This window comes from Hydractinia symbiolongicarpus, chromosome 10 (genome assembly GCF_029227915.1).
Source record: "Hydractinia symbiolongicarpus strain clone_291-10 chromosome 10, HSymV2.1, whole genome shotgun sequence".
NCBI lineage: Eukaryota > Metazoa > Cnidaria > Hydrozoa > Anthoathecata > Hydractiniidae > Hydractinia > Hydractinia symbiolongicarpus.
Window position 1 is genome coordinate 15,306 of NC_079884.1, and position 15,201 is coordinate 30,506.

At 33.2% G+C, this 15,201-nt stretch overlaps 2 protein-coding genes across 2 annotated transcripts; one reads left to right on the forward strand and one right to left on the reverse strand.

The window, feature by feature from the left end:
- Positions 1-3,143: 3,143 nt before the first annotated feature.
- Positions 3,144-9,935, reverse strand: LOC130662823 (putative uncharacterized protein DDB_G0277255). Its single transcript, XM_057461766.1, has 8 exons — positions 9,893-9,935; positions 9,523-9,594; positions 8,750-8,820; positions 7,470-8,537; positions 6,515-7,304; positions 4,145-6,412; positions 3,560-3,868; positions 3,144-3,187 (listed from the first exon to the last, which is right to left on the reverse strand). The coding sequence occupies exons 1-8, from the start codon at positions 9,933-9,935 to the stop codon at positions 3,144-3,146; spliced, it is 4,665 nt and encodes a 1,554-aa protein (XP_057317749.1).
- Positions 9,936-11,089: 1,154 nt separating this feature from the next.
- LOC130612622 (homeobox protein B-H2-like) lies at positions 11,090-13,233 on the forward strand. The gene is made up of 2 exons (XM_057433964.1): positions 11,090-11,702; positions 12,662-13,233. Exons 1-2 carry the CDS (start codon positions 11,120-11,122, stop codon positions 12,958-12,960), a joined length of 882 nt encoding a protein of 293 aa, XP_057289947.1. The 5' UTR covers positions 11,090-11,119; the 3' UTR covers positions 12,961-13,233.
- The last annotated feature ends 1,968 nt before the right edge of the window (positions 13,234-15,201 follow it).

Below are 15,201 nucleotides of genomic sequence, written 5' to 3' on the forward strand. Positions count from 1 at the left end.
CTCGTTCATGATCAATAATTGCAATGATCAGTACCCATCACGTCGGACTTTCAAAAGATTACCCAAACCTTTCGGTTAAGGTTAAGGCTCGCTGATAGTGTAGCGCGCGTGGAATTTTCTCGAACCCAGTCTATTTTAGAGTGCACGAAGTGAAAATTTTTTAGCAGCAAAATTCAACATTCGTTTGTTGACATTACAACATTACTGTGCTATACTTCGAACGTTGAGATTAAATGAAAGTGTTATGAATAGGGCAAACTGTTTTATGATATGGCTGCTCGAGTTCCAGACGAAGAAGGTGTACGATATGAACCTCATCCCCAGGGCATCTTGTATTTTTCTGACCCCGGACGGCGTTCGTATCGGCATCCCAGGGTCACAAAAGATACAAGATGCCCTGGAGACGAGGTTGGTACGATATTTGATTAGAGTGATCCAAAATCTTTCTAAGACGCAAATTGAAAATTGCGCGCTTAATATTTATGAAGAATATTGTTCTGAGGAACAAATTGTTCAAGTAAGAGGAAGGAAAACCATAATAAAGATAGATTTTCTTCTTTTTTCTTCTTCTTCTTTTTCTTCTTCTTTTTCTTCTTCTTCTATTAATAAAAAGAGGACAAAAAATGGTACCTGGTTCCATACCACACATTTAATTTAACACAAAAAAGTTCGCCCGAGCTCGGAAAACATAGTTATTTTGTACTTATTTCGCACTAATCTTAGATCATTCCATAAATATTGTATAAATTCCCCTTTTAGTACACTCACAAAACCAATACTTTCTGTTGCAGAAATAGCTTCAAAAAGTGATGCAAATCATATTTCAACGATAAATCCAACATCATATCATTTTTACAGTAGTTTTTTTATAGTTCACCGAGAGAGTTTAATCACTTAAGCTCCCTGAATGCAGAAAATTGAATTTTAGGAATACCACATGCAAATTATCAAAAATGGTTATAACACTCAACACCAAAATTTGAAATACAGGTAAATATCTGTCTAGCATACAGTATCACAGTCTATGCATGGAGTATTCCTAATTACCATAATATATATATATATATATATCACATAAACTATCAATAAGAAACATAACATTGCAAACCTCTATATTAGAATCATATAAGTTTTGTTCGGGAATCGCTGACTCTTCTCTGTTTTCTTTTATTTATGTCACTAGAAATTGATCTCAAGAAAGTTTTAGTTTATGTTGGATGAAGGACCACGACAGCAGATAAATATATTTCGCTTTAAAGAATGTCTAATATTGAACAATGGAGATGATATCTGCCAATCATGTTTAACAAAACAAAAATAGCACAAAAAGCAGTAAACAGGTCGCAGTCAACTCTGAACACTCCAGCAAGTTGTTCATATATAAAAAGTTTAACAAGTCCTGGAGACGAGACGAGGTTGGGTATTCTCCCAGATTACAATGTGTTTTATGTACAAACTTTTTGTTAAATTTTAAATATACATTAAAAGTATTTAAGTAAGTATATAACTTATTAAAAAGATATATTAAAACTCATTCGGCTGTGTTTGACATAAAAGATGGAGTGTGTCAGAACTGAGGAATGTCGTTTTTGCATTCAAAAAAGCGGGAAAGTTTTCTTCGACTCGGCTAGGCTATCACTCTATTTTTTATTTTAACAGATGCATTGAGTATTTGGTTGAAATATTAAGGTCTGCTGTTTATAAACGGATGCATTTATTTAATGTATTATTTACTAGATGTGGAGAAAATTAGATGCATTATAAAAGAGGATAATCTGAAGTGCGTCATACTTGTCAAAAATTTAAAATAGACTTTGTGTTACTCAATTTACCTCTTTGATTTAAAGTAACTATATCAAATTCATTATGAAAAGGGACACCCAGTTAATCAAATATCCAAAAAAAATTCTCTTTAAAAACTCTATTTAACTGGTCCTTTGCGATTATAAGTTATTTTCGGAGAGCGATAACGTGCTAACATATTTTATAGGGGTTTGTCGTCAAAAGTCCAGGGATAAAAACAGATAAAATTTTTTGAGGTATATTAGTTGCTCGAGTAGTGGTGCGTCTACTATAGATTTACCAAACTCAATTCTTATTTTACTAAAAATTTGCCGTATCAAAATTATTGTTTTCCAAGCAACAAACTCGATAACAACATTTGTCTTTTTTGCTTTCTGTTCCTTAATTTACCCACGTGATATATATTATCTCGTTTAACGTCACACGTCGTCCAAAAATAATCGTTCACAATTAACGGTAAAGAATTTCTGTCGTCACATGAATAGATTTTGTAATTATACACAAGCCCGGTTGGGCAAGTGGCCGGGTATGTCCTTCCTCCTGCACATATCCAATATTTTGTACAATCTTGCGAGTTTGGATAAGTACCAGTGCGTCTGTTGTCGCAATAACCTACAGGACAAAAGTTTCAATATTATTGTAAAGAATTGTTATCTGAATAGAGAAGTTAACGTGGAACTCAACTTTACATTGGGTGGGAAAGTTTATTCAAAAGAGCTCTGGATACAAAAGTGCGTGAAATGTATCACATACAATGATTCATTAGACAAAACGTATGAAATAAAGTCATCAAAAGTGTTAAGTTCCCTTTCGTCCGGCAAAAGCTTTTGTTCATTTTTAAATTTTTAATTTTCCCGCTAAAAAATATGTAGTGTATTGACATTACATAAAACGAACACGCGGGTGTTTGACAAGAATAATATTTTTTCTATTCTCACCCCCAGAGCTATTTGAGATTAAACCCTAAAAGTATTTCACTTTCGAGGTTTTAATCTCAAATAGCTCTGGGGACAAGAATCTGTTTTTTCGTCTCAACATAAAATTCCATGAAAGCTAGAGGACCACAGTCTCGAAACAGAACTATGGACCATAAATTTAATTTGAATATCAGTATAGAATGATACAAGGGTTGTAAAGAACCTCCTCTTTGAAACTAAAAATGGCGGATTTTTTTTTAAACTTTATGTCTTGTTTGATTTCAGATTTTACGTTTAAATATAAACGGGGCAATTTTCGTCCAGTGAATGTATTTTCAACTTTTAGCATTTTATTTGTATCCTTATTTTAACATCGGAATCTATCTTATCTTATCTAAGGTGCTGTTGTTTAAGCCGCCTTATTCAACTGACAGACAGATTTTGTGAGAAAATACTAAAAATAAAACCTGAGAAAAGACATTCAATTGAATCACGAACAAATAAACACGCGAGCAAGTAAGCACGCGAACAAGTGAGCACGCAAACTTGCTATTTTTTTTGAATATACTCCATTTAGGATGCAAGAAAAGTTTCAAGATGAGAATATTCTTAGGGATATTCTTAACTCTTTTGTCTAACTTTATCTTTAATATTTTTATACAGTGTATACTATAAAAAAGCGTTATCTTAAAATAAACGCAGTAAGGGAAATGAAGCATAAATGCAAGCATAAATAAAAACACGATTTCGGAACTGGCAGAAAACGGGACATAAAGTTTAAAGGATTTGCAAAAGAAAACAAAAATAATAAATAAATAAATGAATAAATAAATAAATACCCGAGTTTGTGCATTGTCCATATTTACATGGTTTTTCTGTCGTTAATTTTTGATTTGATGGTTGAGTAGGTTTTGTTAATACTCCAGGTTTATTTGTAGGTTTTGGATTGGTTGGAGGTTTCACATTGTGAGTTTGTTCATTTTTATTCTTTTCATTCGTCGCTTTCTGATTTTCATCTTTCTTGTTCTTGGAATTGTGATCAGACTTACCAGCATCTTTATTTTTATTAGATTCTTTAGTACTTTTATCTCCATCACTTTTTGAACCTCCATTATTTTTATCATCATCTCCATCATTTTTATTTGAACCTCCATTATTTTTATTATAATCTCCATCATTTTTATTTGAACCTCCATTATTTTTATTATCATCTCCATCATTTTTATTTGAACCTCCATTATTTTTATTAAAATTTCCACTATCTTTATTAGAATTTACATTATTTTTATTAGAATCTCCATCATTTTTATTTGAACCTGCATCGTTTTTATTTAAACCTCCATCGTTTTTATTAGAACTTCCATTATTTTTATTAGAATCTCCACCATTTTTATTTGAATTCTCATCGTTTTTATTTAAACCACCATCGTTTTCATTTGAACTTCCGTTATTGTCATTTGAACCTTTGATCTTATTTGAGCCTCCATTAGATTTTCCATTATTTTTATTTGAATCTCCATTATTTTTGTTGGAGTCTCCGTCAAGTTTATTTGAATTTCCATCATTTTTGTTTGCACCTTTATCGTCTCCATTGGATTCTCCCTTATTATTATTAAAATCGTCATTTTTGTTTGGACTTGCATTGGTTTTAGCTGAACCGCCATTATTTTTATCTGAACCGCCATTATTTTTATTTGAATCTCCGTTACTTTTATTAGAGTCTCTGTCAAGTTCATTTGAATATCCATCATTTTTATTTGTACCTTTACCGTCTCCATTTAATTCTTCCTTATTATTATTAGAATCTTCATTTTTGTTTGGACTTGCATTAGCTTTATTTGAACCGCCATCATTTTTATCTGAACCGCCATTATTTTTATTTGAATCTCCGGTATTTTCATCAGAGGCTCCGTCAAATTTATTTAAATTTCCATCATTTTTATTTGGACCTTTCTCGTTTTTATTTGAACCTCCATCGTTTGTATTTAAACCTTCATTCGATTCTCCCTTATTATTATTATTAGAATCTCCATCATCTTTGTTAGAATCTCCTTTATTTTTATTTGAATCTCCATCATCTTTGTTAGTATCTCCCTTATTATTATTTGAATCGTCATTTTTATTTGGATTTGCATTGGTTTCATTTGAATCTCCCTTATTTTTATTAGAGTCTCCGTCATTTTTATTTGAATCCCAACTCTCATTTGGTGTTCCATCATTGTTTCGCGAGGATTGGTCAGGTTTTTTAGAGTTTCTATTGTTTGATGAATCGCTATTATCATTGGTAGATTGACCGTTGGGATTATTGGATTCAGATACCTTTTTATTATTATTATTTGGAGATGTATTTTCACTATTATTCCCGTTATTTGAGTCCTCAGAGTCTTCATTTTTGGAATTATTATTAGGGTTATTCTTGCCGTCAGAACTTTGGTCGTTAAGTGGTTTGTTGCCATTACTGGAATCGTCATTAGAAGTTGAAGTATTTTCACTTGGCTTTTGTGGATTTTTGTTACTATCGCTTCCACTGCTAGGTTCATCTACATTCTGATTACTATCCTTGGGATCATTTTTGTCATTCTGATTACCGGGGTTTTCACTGTTATTGCCATTATTCGGGCTGCCATTGTTGCTACTGACGTCATTCGTGTTTTGGTTAGGCTCGTTTTCGTCTCTGTTATCCTCTTTACTATTAGGTTTACTATTTTCTTCAGAATTGTCCGGTACAGGATTTTCTTTACTGTTATTATTTGGCGGTGTTTTGTTGCTCGATTTGACGCTCTCCTTGGAAGGGATTTGTTTGTCTTTGTTTTTAGAAGACAGAATTGCACATGGTGGTGTCTGACACTCTTGATTATTTGATTCCTCTGATGGTAGGAATGCGCATGGTGGTTTCTGGCAATCGCCATTATTTAGTTCTTTTGATGGTACAATTGCACATGGTGGTTTCTGGCAATTGCCATTATTTAGTTCTTTTGATGGTAGGAATGCACATGGTGGTTTCTGACAATCACCATTTTTTAGTTCTTTTGATGGTAGGAATGCACATGGTGGTTTCTGGCAATTGCCATTATTTAGTTCCTTTGATGGTAGGAATGCACATGGTGGTTTCTGGCAATTTTTGTTATCGTCTTCAGACGTCGATAATACTGCACATGGCGCCTTGTCGCATTCTGGCGAGGGATTTTCTGGCGGTAATTTTACATGTGGCCTATTGGGCCTTTTATTATCCGATGGATTCCCTTTGTTTTCATTTGTGTTTTCTGTCATCGGTGGAGAGTAGATAATTCCAGGTCTAGGATTATTTGGTCCCTCTTGTCTTCCATTACCTGGCGTATAAACAACATCTGGCAGCGGATTGTCAGGTGAAGTTTGAATATTTTCTCCTGGTTGTAAATTATCTAGTGGTGTGTTTAATGGTGGTCGTGCCAAAGGTTTACTAACAGGCATTGTTTTGTTAAGATTTTGCAATGTTGGTTTATTCTGGATTGGGTTGACTGGTGTAGGTTGTGTAGGCTGCACAGCAAAGTTATTATCAAGTTGATTTTTTAACGTATCAGATTCGATTTCAAGATCTTTCCCAAGCTGAGCTTCTTGGCTACTCATAGTTGTCTTAGGGAGCAACTCGTTGGGAATTTTTGTTGGTTTGGGCGTGGTTGTTGTTTTTGGGCGTGGCTTTTTTGTTGTGATAACTAAAATAAAATAAAAAATGAGAAATACACTGGAATACAAAGATACGCTGAATAAATTAAAACTTATGCTGCACATTGGATATCTCCACAAAAGAAACCAACCTGCGACATCGTTTGGTAGCTTTGATATTTTGTTTTGTTGCGCTTTTAATGTTTCAGGTTCAATATCACACTCCTCACTGTTACTACTGCTTTTACATTGAGGTTTCTTTGTTGGTGTGGCTTGGCAGTCTTCACCCTTACATGCGTTTTTATTCTTTCCTCCTTCCTTCCCAGATGGTTTATTTTGTTTTGGTTTCTTTTCATCAGATGGTTTATTTTGTTTTGATTTGTTTCCATCGGATTGACTTTGTTGTTTTTCCTCATTTGATTGGTCAGCTGGTTTACAGTCTTTAATACATTTGGAATTCTCGTCACATCCTTTTTCACAAAAAACTTTAGTGTTGCATAGATTGCCACACTTGGGTTTCTCTTTGGGTGTGTATATCACTTCCGGTTGCGCTTCATAATCGTTGGGACTCTGCTGTTGTTGTTGTTGTTGTTGTTGTTGTTGGTTTTGTGGTTGCTGTTGTTGGTTTTGTGGTTGATGTTGTTGGTTTTGTGGTTGTTGTTGCTGATTTTGTGGTTGTAGTTGTGGGTTTTTTTGTGGCTGTTGCTGTTGTTGGTTTTGTGATTGCTGTTGTTGGTTTTGTGGCTGCTGTTGTTTTTGTTTTTGATGTTGTTGTGGATTTTGTTGGTTTTGTGGTTGCAATTGCTGTTGTTTTTGTTGTTGTTTGTTTGGTTGCTGTTGTTGGTTTTGAGGTTGCTGTTGTGGGTTTTGTTGAGGCTGTTGTTTTTGGTTTTGAGGTTGTTGTTGTTGGTTTGGTGGTTGCTGTTGTGAGTTTTGTGGTTGCTGTTGTTGTTGGCATTGTGATTGTTGTTGTTTTTGTTGTTGTTGTTGTTGTGGGTTTTGTTGGTTTTGTGGTTGCAGTTGCTGTTGTGTTTGTTGTTGTTGTTTTTGTTTCAGCAGTTGCTGATTTGGTGGAGGTTTTTGTTGTTGTTGTTGTTGTTGCTCTACTTTACTATTAGTGTTTTGTGCACCATCTCCTTTATTTAATGATGAATTATTTTGACCTATTGATGCTTCTTTGGAGCTGCCTGACAAGTACATTTGAGGTCTTTGTCCCTGAGACGTTGAGCTTCCAAATGCTGTTTTTAATTTCGGACGAGGTCTGAACAGTGCATCTCCTTTACTGTACTTTCCTCTAAGTGACGATCCCGTAAGAGAATTGACCTTACCAGCAGCAAAGCGTCCTTCAGAGATGGAAGATCCGTTCTTCTTATAATCTGAACTGCTGGAGATTTTATTCATAGCACCATCTGCACCAGAAAGACCAGCTGAAAACGTGCCATTAGGTTGTTTATTCTTATAATTTGAATGAGCAGAGGTTCCTGCCATAGAACTTACATTGGCTCCTGAAAGTCCACTACCAAACTGTTTTCCTTTATAATCTGATCCCACAGAGATTCCTTTCATAAAACCTCCACTTAAGCCTCCACTAGAGCCTCCACCGTAGTCAAAAGCCGAAACTCTGCCATCAAATTGTTTTCCTTTATAACCTGATCCAGTAGAGGTTCCTGTCCTTGATCCTCCGTTAAAGCCGGAAAGTTTAGTTGAGATTCCACCACCAAATTGTTTTCCCTTATAGCCTGAGCCAGCAGAGTTTCCTTTCATAGAACCTCCATTATAAGAAGATGTAGCAGATCCTCCAGGTAAATAAGAGGAAGTCCAAGACGATTTGCCATTAAAATTTGAAGAGGTGGATTTAAAATTCCCATTCTTCGCCTTGTTTGCCCAATTTTGTGTTCTAAAACTTCGTTTAATAGGATTTACTTCATCGGTGTTAGCTGGTGCAATCGTTGCATAAATGTGGTTTTGGTCCATATATGGAACATTTTGCCAATTTGTTAAATTTACATTTAAAGGAAAAGTTCTCTTACTTGATTGGACATCTTTAAGACGATTTTGAAGGTGAAACAAACTGTTTCGAAGTTTCTGTTTTTTGTGATGGTATTTTGCTTTGTGTGTGTTTTGTCTTTTTGTGTGCTTTTTATCGTGCTTCAAACGCCTATCTAACGATCCAATCTATATGTTGGAAATAAATCATATAGCTATAGGTGTACAATAAAGTTACAACATCTAAAAATAGGTTGTATCTGAGTTTAATTTTAATAAATACTAAATTCGAGAAAGGGTCCTTCCCGAAGTCAGGAAATGTCGACCCTGGAATTTCCTATGAGGATGTATGGAAGAGAATATATATGATCTGAAAGCATAATAGCCCTTTTGTATCATACCTTTCTAATGTAGGGCACATTAAATATATAAAAAACAAAACTGAGAAAATAAAATTGGAGAATCACCCTTGCTAAAAAAATTTTTTGTTTAGAAAACTCCTGTAGATTTAAGAAACCACAAGGGTAAACAAAAAATGAATGTTTCTTGCAAAAAAACTTTATAAGGTAATAACACGTAATACGGAAGTAAGAAAAACATTTGGAAGGCCTTAAGAAGCATAGAGGGAAGTAAAAGGAGAAAGGGGGGTGGGGGTGGTTAGCAGAGCTGTTATCGACTTGAGATAATTTCTTAGCAGGTAAATTATCTCACATTTGAAAAATAACACACTTAAAACACGTAACGATAATAAATACACATTTATATCTATAAAACTGATTATTTCTTTTTCAGCCTAAAACTCAACGTGTACTTACATGTATTGAATCATAGCTTCTTAACAACATCAACAAATACAACAGTAAAACATAGAAAATAAATAATAAATATTTCATGTCCTCGAAGTCTTGTAAACATGGCAAATTATTGTTCCGTTTGAGCTGTGTGACATTTCTTCAAACCGCAAACATTTTGGTTAAAAATTTTTTGAACAGACAAATGCTTCCACAGTTGAGTGGATGCACATAATTTTAATCGAAAGTGAGTAAAATGTGCATTACACAGTTCATTAAGTTTATATAATAAACAAATGCCATTTTATCAAATTGAGCATACTGCGTCTGAATGATTATTTATGTACTTCTTATTTTTAATCTCGACAGATACTTTTAGCTACCTTTAATATCAGAAAACTTCGCGAATTGCGCAAATCGGCATCTCATTTGCGATACAGCTTTTTTGGTAAATTCTTAAAAATAAATTCTTACGAAATATTTATTGCTCTAACATAACCTAAGCTAAATGTCAAGTGTTTACAGTGCAACCGGAAGTTGAAAATGTGGGGTAGCATCGATTTTATTCAAAATGTACACTTAAATTTACTCTTAAATCCTATCTTTACATTTAATTAGGTAAAGTTTTCCCAGAAAGTGTTATATTACTCTGGTCATGCAAGGAGAGTTCATGGTATGCATTTTATAAAAAAAAGTTTCCAAACCACACCAATATTCTCTAGATTAAAATGCTTTCTTTATTTGTCTCATCACTCATCCTGTTAACCAAGGTATCAGGACCACACCATAAATCCATATTAACTAGAATTCGGGAACCTCGAGTTTTTTCTCTGTAGTCCCAATTCGTGGTTACACCTGCTTAAAATTTCGTACCCAAGGGTTGCTTTATTTGAGGTACTTATCTCCTTCAGAATTAAATAACATATATTTTAAAAACAAAATTGATAACAAATGCAAGAATGTTTTTTTTTGTAAAATTTCACTGTTTCTTTTTTATAAGAATTTTGTTCATAAGAATCACTTTGAGGCTTAACGTATGTTATCAAACGCTTTTGTTGCTATACTAAAACGGGGGCCACACTGGAAAGATCAGTTACTATAATGAGCACCTTAAATATCATATCATCTTCAATGATGGTACGGAGGACTATATCGGAGAGAATGATATCGACATAGCTGAATTATGCGTATTTTGATATATAATTTGATAAGTTCTTTTTCAACAAGAAGTTATTGTTGCTCAAGTTGTTCAAAACAAATTTTCGTTTTTCATGTTTCCTGCCCCTTTTTACAAAATTTTGCAGGTATTAAGTTTCACTTAAGAATATTTAGGCTCATTTTTGACGAATCATCATTAAGAATTATAAACAAGGCTTGGCCTGATTTATGCAAAAGTTTATAATGAACGTATAAACCTAGGAAAAATTATACGAGTTTCACGTAAAACGTTGTTATTATCAGAACATTCACCTGCCTGTGAATAAAATGACGATGTTGTTGTAAAAGTTGATTCTCTCAATCATTGGGTGACTTTTTGTACGTGGTTATTTACACAATGGTTTTTGCTACTACGATCTACAGCTGGAAAGTATATTGCTATTTATTGAAAACAAAGTTACACAAATAGCGGAAATTAATCATAAAATCATTTTTCTTTTTGATGGTTTCATTAAAATAGTTATAATGAGAAATTAATGAATATAAAGAAATAATAATTAATAATAAATATGTATTTTAAAGTAAGGTGGGAAAGCTAAAAACAAAAGGGAGGGAAGGATAATGAATATGATTTCGAAAAAGTTAAATATTTGAATGATATAGATTTTCTTGATTCTCCTTTGTTCTTTATCTTCTCATTAAAATATCTTTTAGAACTTTTCTATGGATTAACACTGTATAGGTTTCTTAAATAGATCATAAGATATAAAAGAAATATGATTCCTTTGACTTCGATTAGTTCAAGTTTACTATCAATCTATCATGGACGATTTAGAAGCAACAAGAAATAACATCTGCAATGAAGAACACGTAGAAGAGCTGGACGCATCAAATGATGTAAATTTCTCATCAGACATTACTCTTACGTCAACTGAGACCCTATCATCAATTCGAAATCGTCAGTCTTCCTTTTCCATTGACTCAATTTTATCTCATAAAATGCTCAGTCGACATAATCGGAGTAAATTTACCTTGAAGTATGATCCGCTGAATAAAAGGATTTTAAAAAAAGAGACATTCAATGAAATGCGTAACGAAAATACATCTAGTGAAACGACCGAGGGACAATGTGAAATTGACAAAAATAACAATAATGTGGAGCGATTTTTAAACCAAGTAAGCCAAGGCTACGGAAATGGTAAAAATGAAAGGAGATCTTACTCAAGGGAGCTTTTGAACTATAGTGAATACTTATCGTGTAGTTGCTCGACATGTCGATCAAAACAACGACGACGTTATCTCACAGATTATTCAAAGTCGGATGTAATTCGTGTTGGTTACTTTGATAATGATTTTCACCGAGATAAGCATCTATACAACGAAAGAAAACACGCTAGAGAGGAAGGTAAGAAAAATTGTGTAAATTTTAGATTTCATACAGCCCTATAAATCAAACATAATTAAAAATATATATATTCTTAAATTTGCCATATTCCTTATTAGCGCAAATCTTGATAATAGAAAAACTCTTCTCCGTTTGGGAAATTATATTATTTTAAATAAACCTCGGTAAAACGTTTATAAGTTTTGTACTCTTCTGCGGGAGAGCGCATATAAGCTCAAATATTTCTCACGGAATATTAAAGGGGGATATTGTCACCTGCTTAAAATTGATCAAATTAAAAATAACGTTTTACTTTTTTTTCTTTCTTTCATTTTATTTGCAGCTGCAATAATAATTACAACCTAGCTTTACACTCTCTTTATTCATATCAAAAAATAATAAATTAACAATAGAATTGGACTTGATAATAAAGAAGAATATCAAGAAGCTTTTTATATTTTCTTATACAAAAATATTATAAACAATTTGATAAAATATATCATAGTATAATTAAAAAATAGTGGGAAAATTTTTTTTACTCAAGTGACCTAAAAACAGCAAAAAACGACTAAACGTACTGCTTTACAACCTCATCCCCAGGGCTTCTTTTGTACTCGTTTACATTTTTATGCAGAAGGAAATAGACGCCCTGGGGACGAGGTTGACTGTTTTATTTTTGTTCTGATGGACGAATAAAGCGAAATTACACAGGCGAGTCTCTCTCAACGGTTTTCATGGTCTTAAAAAGATCTGGAAACGAACTCGGTGTGTATTAAAACGCGGATAAAATTCAACAGAGCTTGTTCATAAACGAGTAAAAATAAGGACTCAATTTTCTTTTGAAGATCAAAAAAACCCGCTGATATTTTTTTCGAGCAATTTTATACCTTAGGTGCGATTCACCTTAATTTATAAAATTCCAACTTCGTCCCCTGGACTCTTTCTTAATGCCCAAGAATGAAATACATTTGTTGATCTAGACTTTTCACATCGCAATCTCTCCTTCCATTCACAAAATGACGACGACGACGTCCGATACAGCAAACGACGTCGAACAATTTTTACGGCAAATCAATTAGAAAGGCTGGAATATGAATTTCAACAACAACAATACATCGTTGGGCAAGAACGTCGATTTTTAGCGAGAGAACTTGGCTTAAACGAAGTTCAAGTAAAAGTATGGTTTCAAAATCGTCGAATAAAGTGGCGGAAATTTGCGCATGGTTATTTTGGTGGTGAACAGGGTACTGTTATAAGTGAAACTGACGAGAAAAATTGAAAACAAGTTTGGAGTGACGTAGATTTGCTTTCGAGACAAACATCCATACATCGTTCCGTTTAGAGTTTCTATAATCAATGTAAATATAATATATTAAGAACATATAATTTCTTAGTTTCGTAGTACAAAATGGATTAACTTATTGAAAAAAAAGCTTGCTGTAAAAAATATAAAAAAAGGAAGTTTTGATGTTAAATGTAAATATAATATATAATAAATATATTATTTCACAGTTTCGTAGTTCCAAATGGATTAACTCAGTGGAAACTAATATCGCCGTAAAAAAGCAACCTTAACTCCATTTTTTTTTCCTTTTTGATAAGGAGACAAAGAGTCCTGAGATCGAGGTGGGTAAAAATGGATTTTTTTTCGGGGGATGTTGGAGGTCATTGTGTCAAGTTTACAGTAGATTTCTTCTTTTGAACAAATAAGGGAACAAAAATTTGTTTTTGATTTCAAGATAAGGAGAGAAAATAAGCTTGCAAGTCACAGAAAAGAAAACGAGATACATTCAAGATAGAAAATTTCACTGTATAATGGTTTTCTTTGTTTCATTGATAGGGTGGGTAGATATCTGACAGAAAATTGTGACTTATCCACCCTATCACCATATGGGCGTTATAATCTACAACCTAAACGCCTAGTTGTCCTACCCAGCTTTGTACTTTCGCTTTTTATATTACAATTTATATTATGAATATCTGTACACTCTTTCTTGAAAAAGTATGTATGAAAAAGATGGGTATATTTTTTCGCTAAAATAATTATATTTTCGGCAGGAGTAAAACTTTTAACAAGAAAGAAACACTTCACTTAAAATTGATGAAAGTATGTGTAAAATATCCGTGCAGGTGCTTTTGGCCCATTTTGCAAAATATATCTATTTTCTCTACAAAATAGAAGAAGAAAAAACGTAAAAGATAAGTAAGGCGCATATTTTTGGTGTTTTTCAGATCACACGTGTATTGAAAAAAACACATTATTATGCCTACCACAAATTTTGTTTTGTAATTGTTGCTATGGTAATACGTCACATAGTTCAATCGATGCAAGTTTTATATTTGAGAAAGTTATAAATTTTTCACGATACCCGTCGTTGTTAAAGTAAGATTGATTTGCTCGTTACATCAAAAGTTTATATTTTGCTAAATTTGAAAAAATTAGTTGATAGCATTGCACTGTCACATACAAATTAATTGAAATGCATGCTGGGTACAAGTTTGCATAAAAATGGGGTCTGGCATGGAAATTTTTATTTCTTCATCACGAAGAAAATGGAGAATCTTTGATGATATTATTGATGTTAAAGCAAGCTGTGAAAGCGACAAACAAAAACTTGATGAGCGTCGAAGATTTATACGAAGTCGAATGAAGCGACGCCAACAGGAGTTGTTAGCTGAAATGAAAAAGATTACTGCGCATGAGCAGAGAGAGATAAACGATTTTGTAGAAAAAATCGTGTTTCATCGTAGGTTAATATTACTTGAGAACAAATTTGTTCTTCCCTTGAGAGAGAACATAGAAGACATTATGACTTCATGTATACATATGCACGAAAGTACAAATCCCATTACTACCATTACAGGAAAAATAAATCATTATTTTCCAACAATACAACACTTTTTGAGTTGCTTAGCAACCAATTCAACAGCTTTTAATAACCTTTTAAACTCCTATGTGAATAGAAAAGAATACTCCAAGTTCATACGTGTAAACAGAGATTTAACTGAGTTGAATCACACTGAGCGAAAACATATATCAGATACAGGTGCGTGTAGTATTGACTGTTTATTCGAAACACGAAATGACGAAGTTTCTTTTTCACAAAGTCAATCTTACTTGCAGCCAACAGCGAAAACAAACAAAGAAGACTGCTATCAAATATTATGCAGCAATATAGACGTATATTACAGAATTGTTATCAGATGCATTCAAATTAAAAAACAGTTTGTAGATGTGGAAAAAGCAACTACCAAAGGACACGAAGAGACAATACATGAAATTTCACCCGATTTTCCAACTATTAAGAAAGATAATTCGTTAAACGAAACTAATACTGAAAGAATGAAAACACAACAACAACCACAAAATAAAGTTGACGTTATTTTATTAAACGGTCATAATAATATGTCGGGTAATTTTCAAGGTGACGATAATAATAACGTGAATATTTATTCAAATGACGACGAGAAGTACGGATTGAGTAAATGGAAAATGTTGGAAGATTTCTCAAAAAGTTCA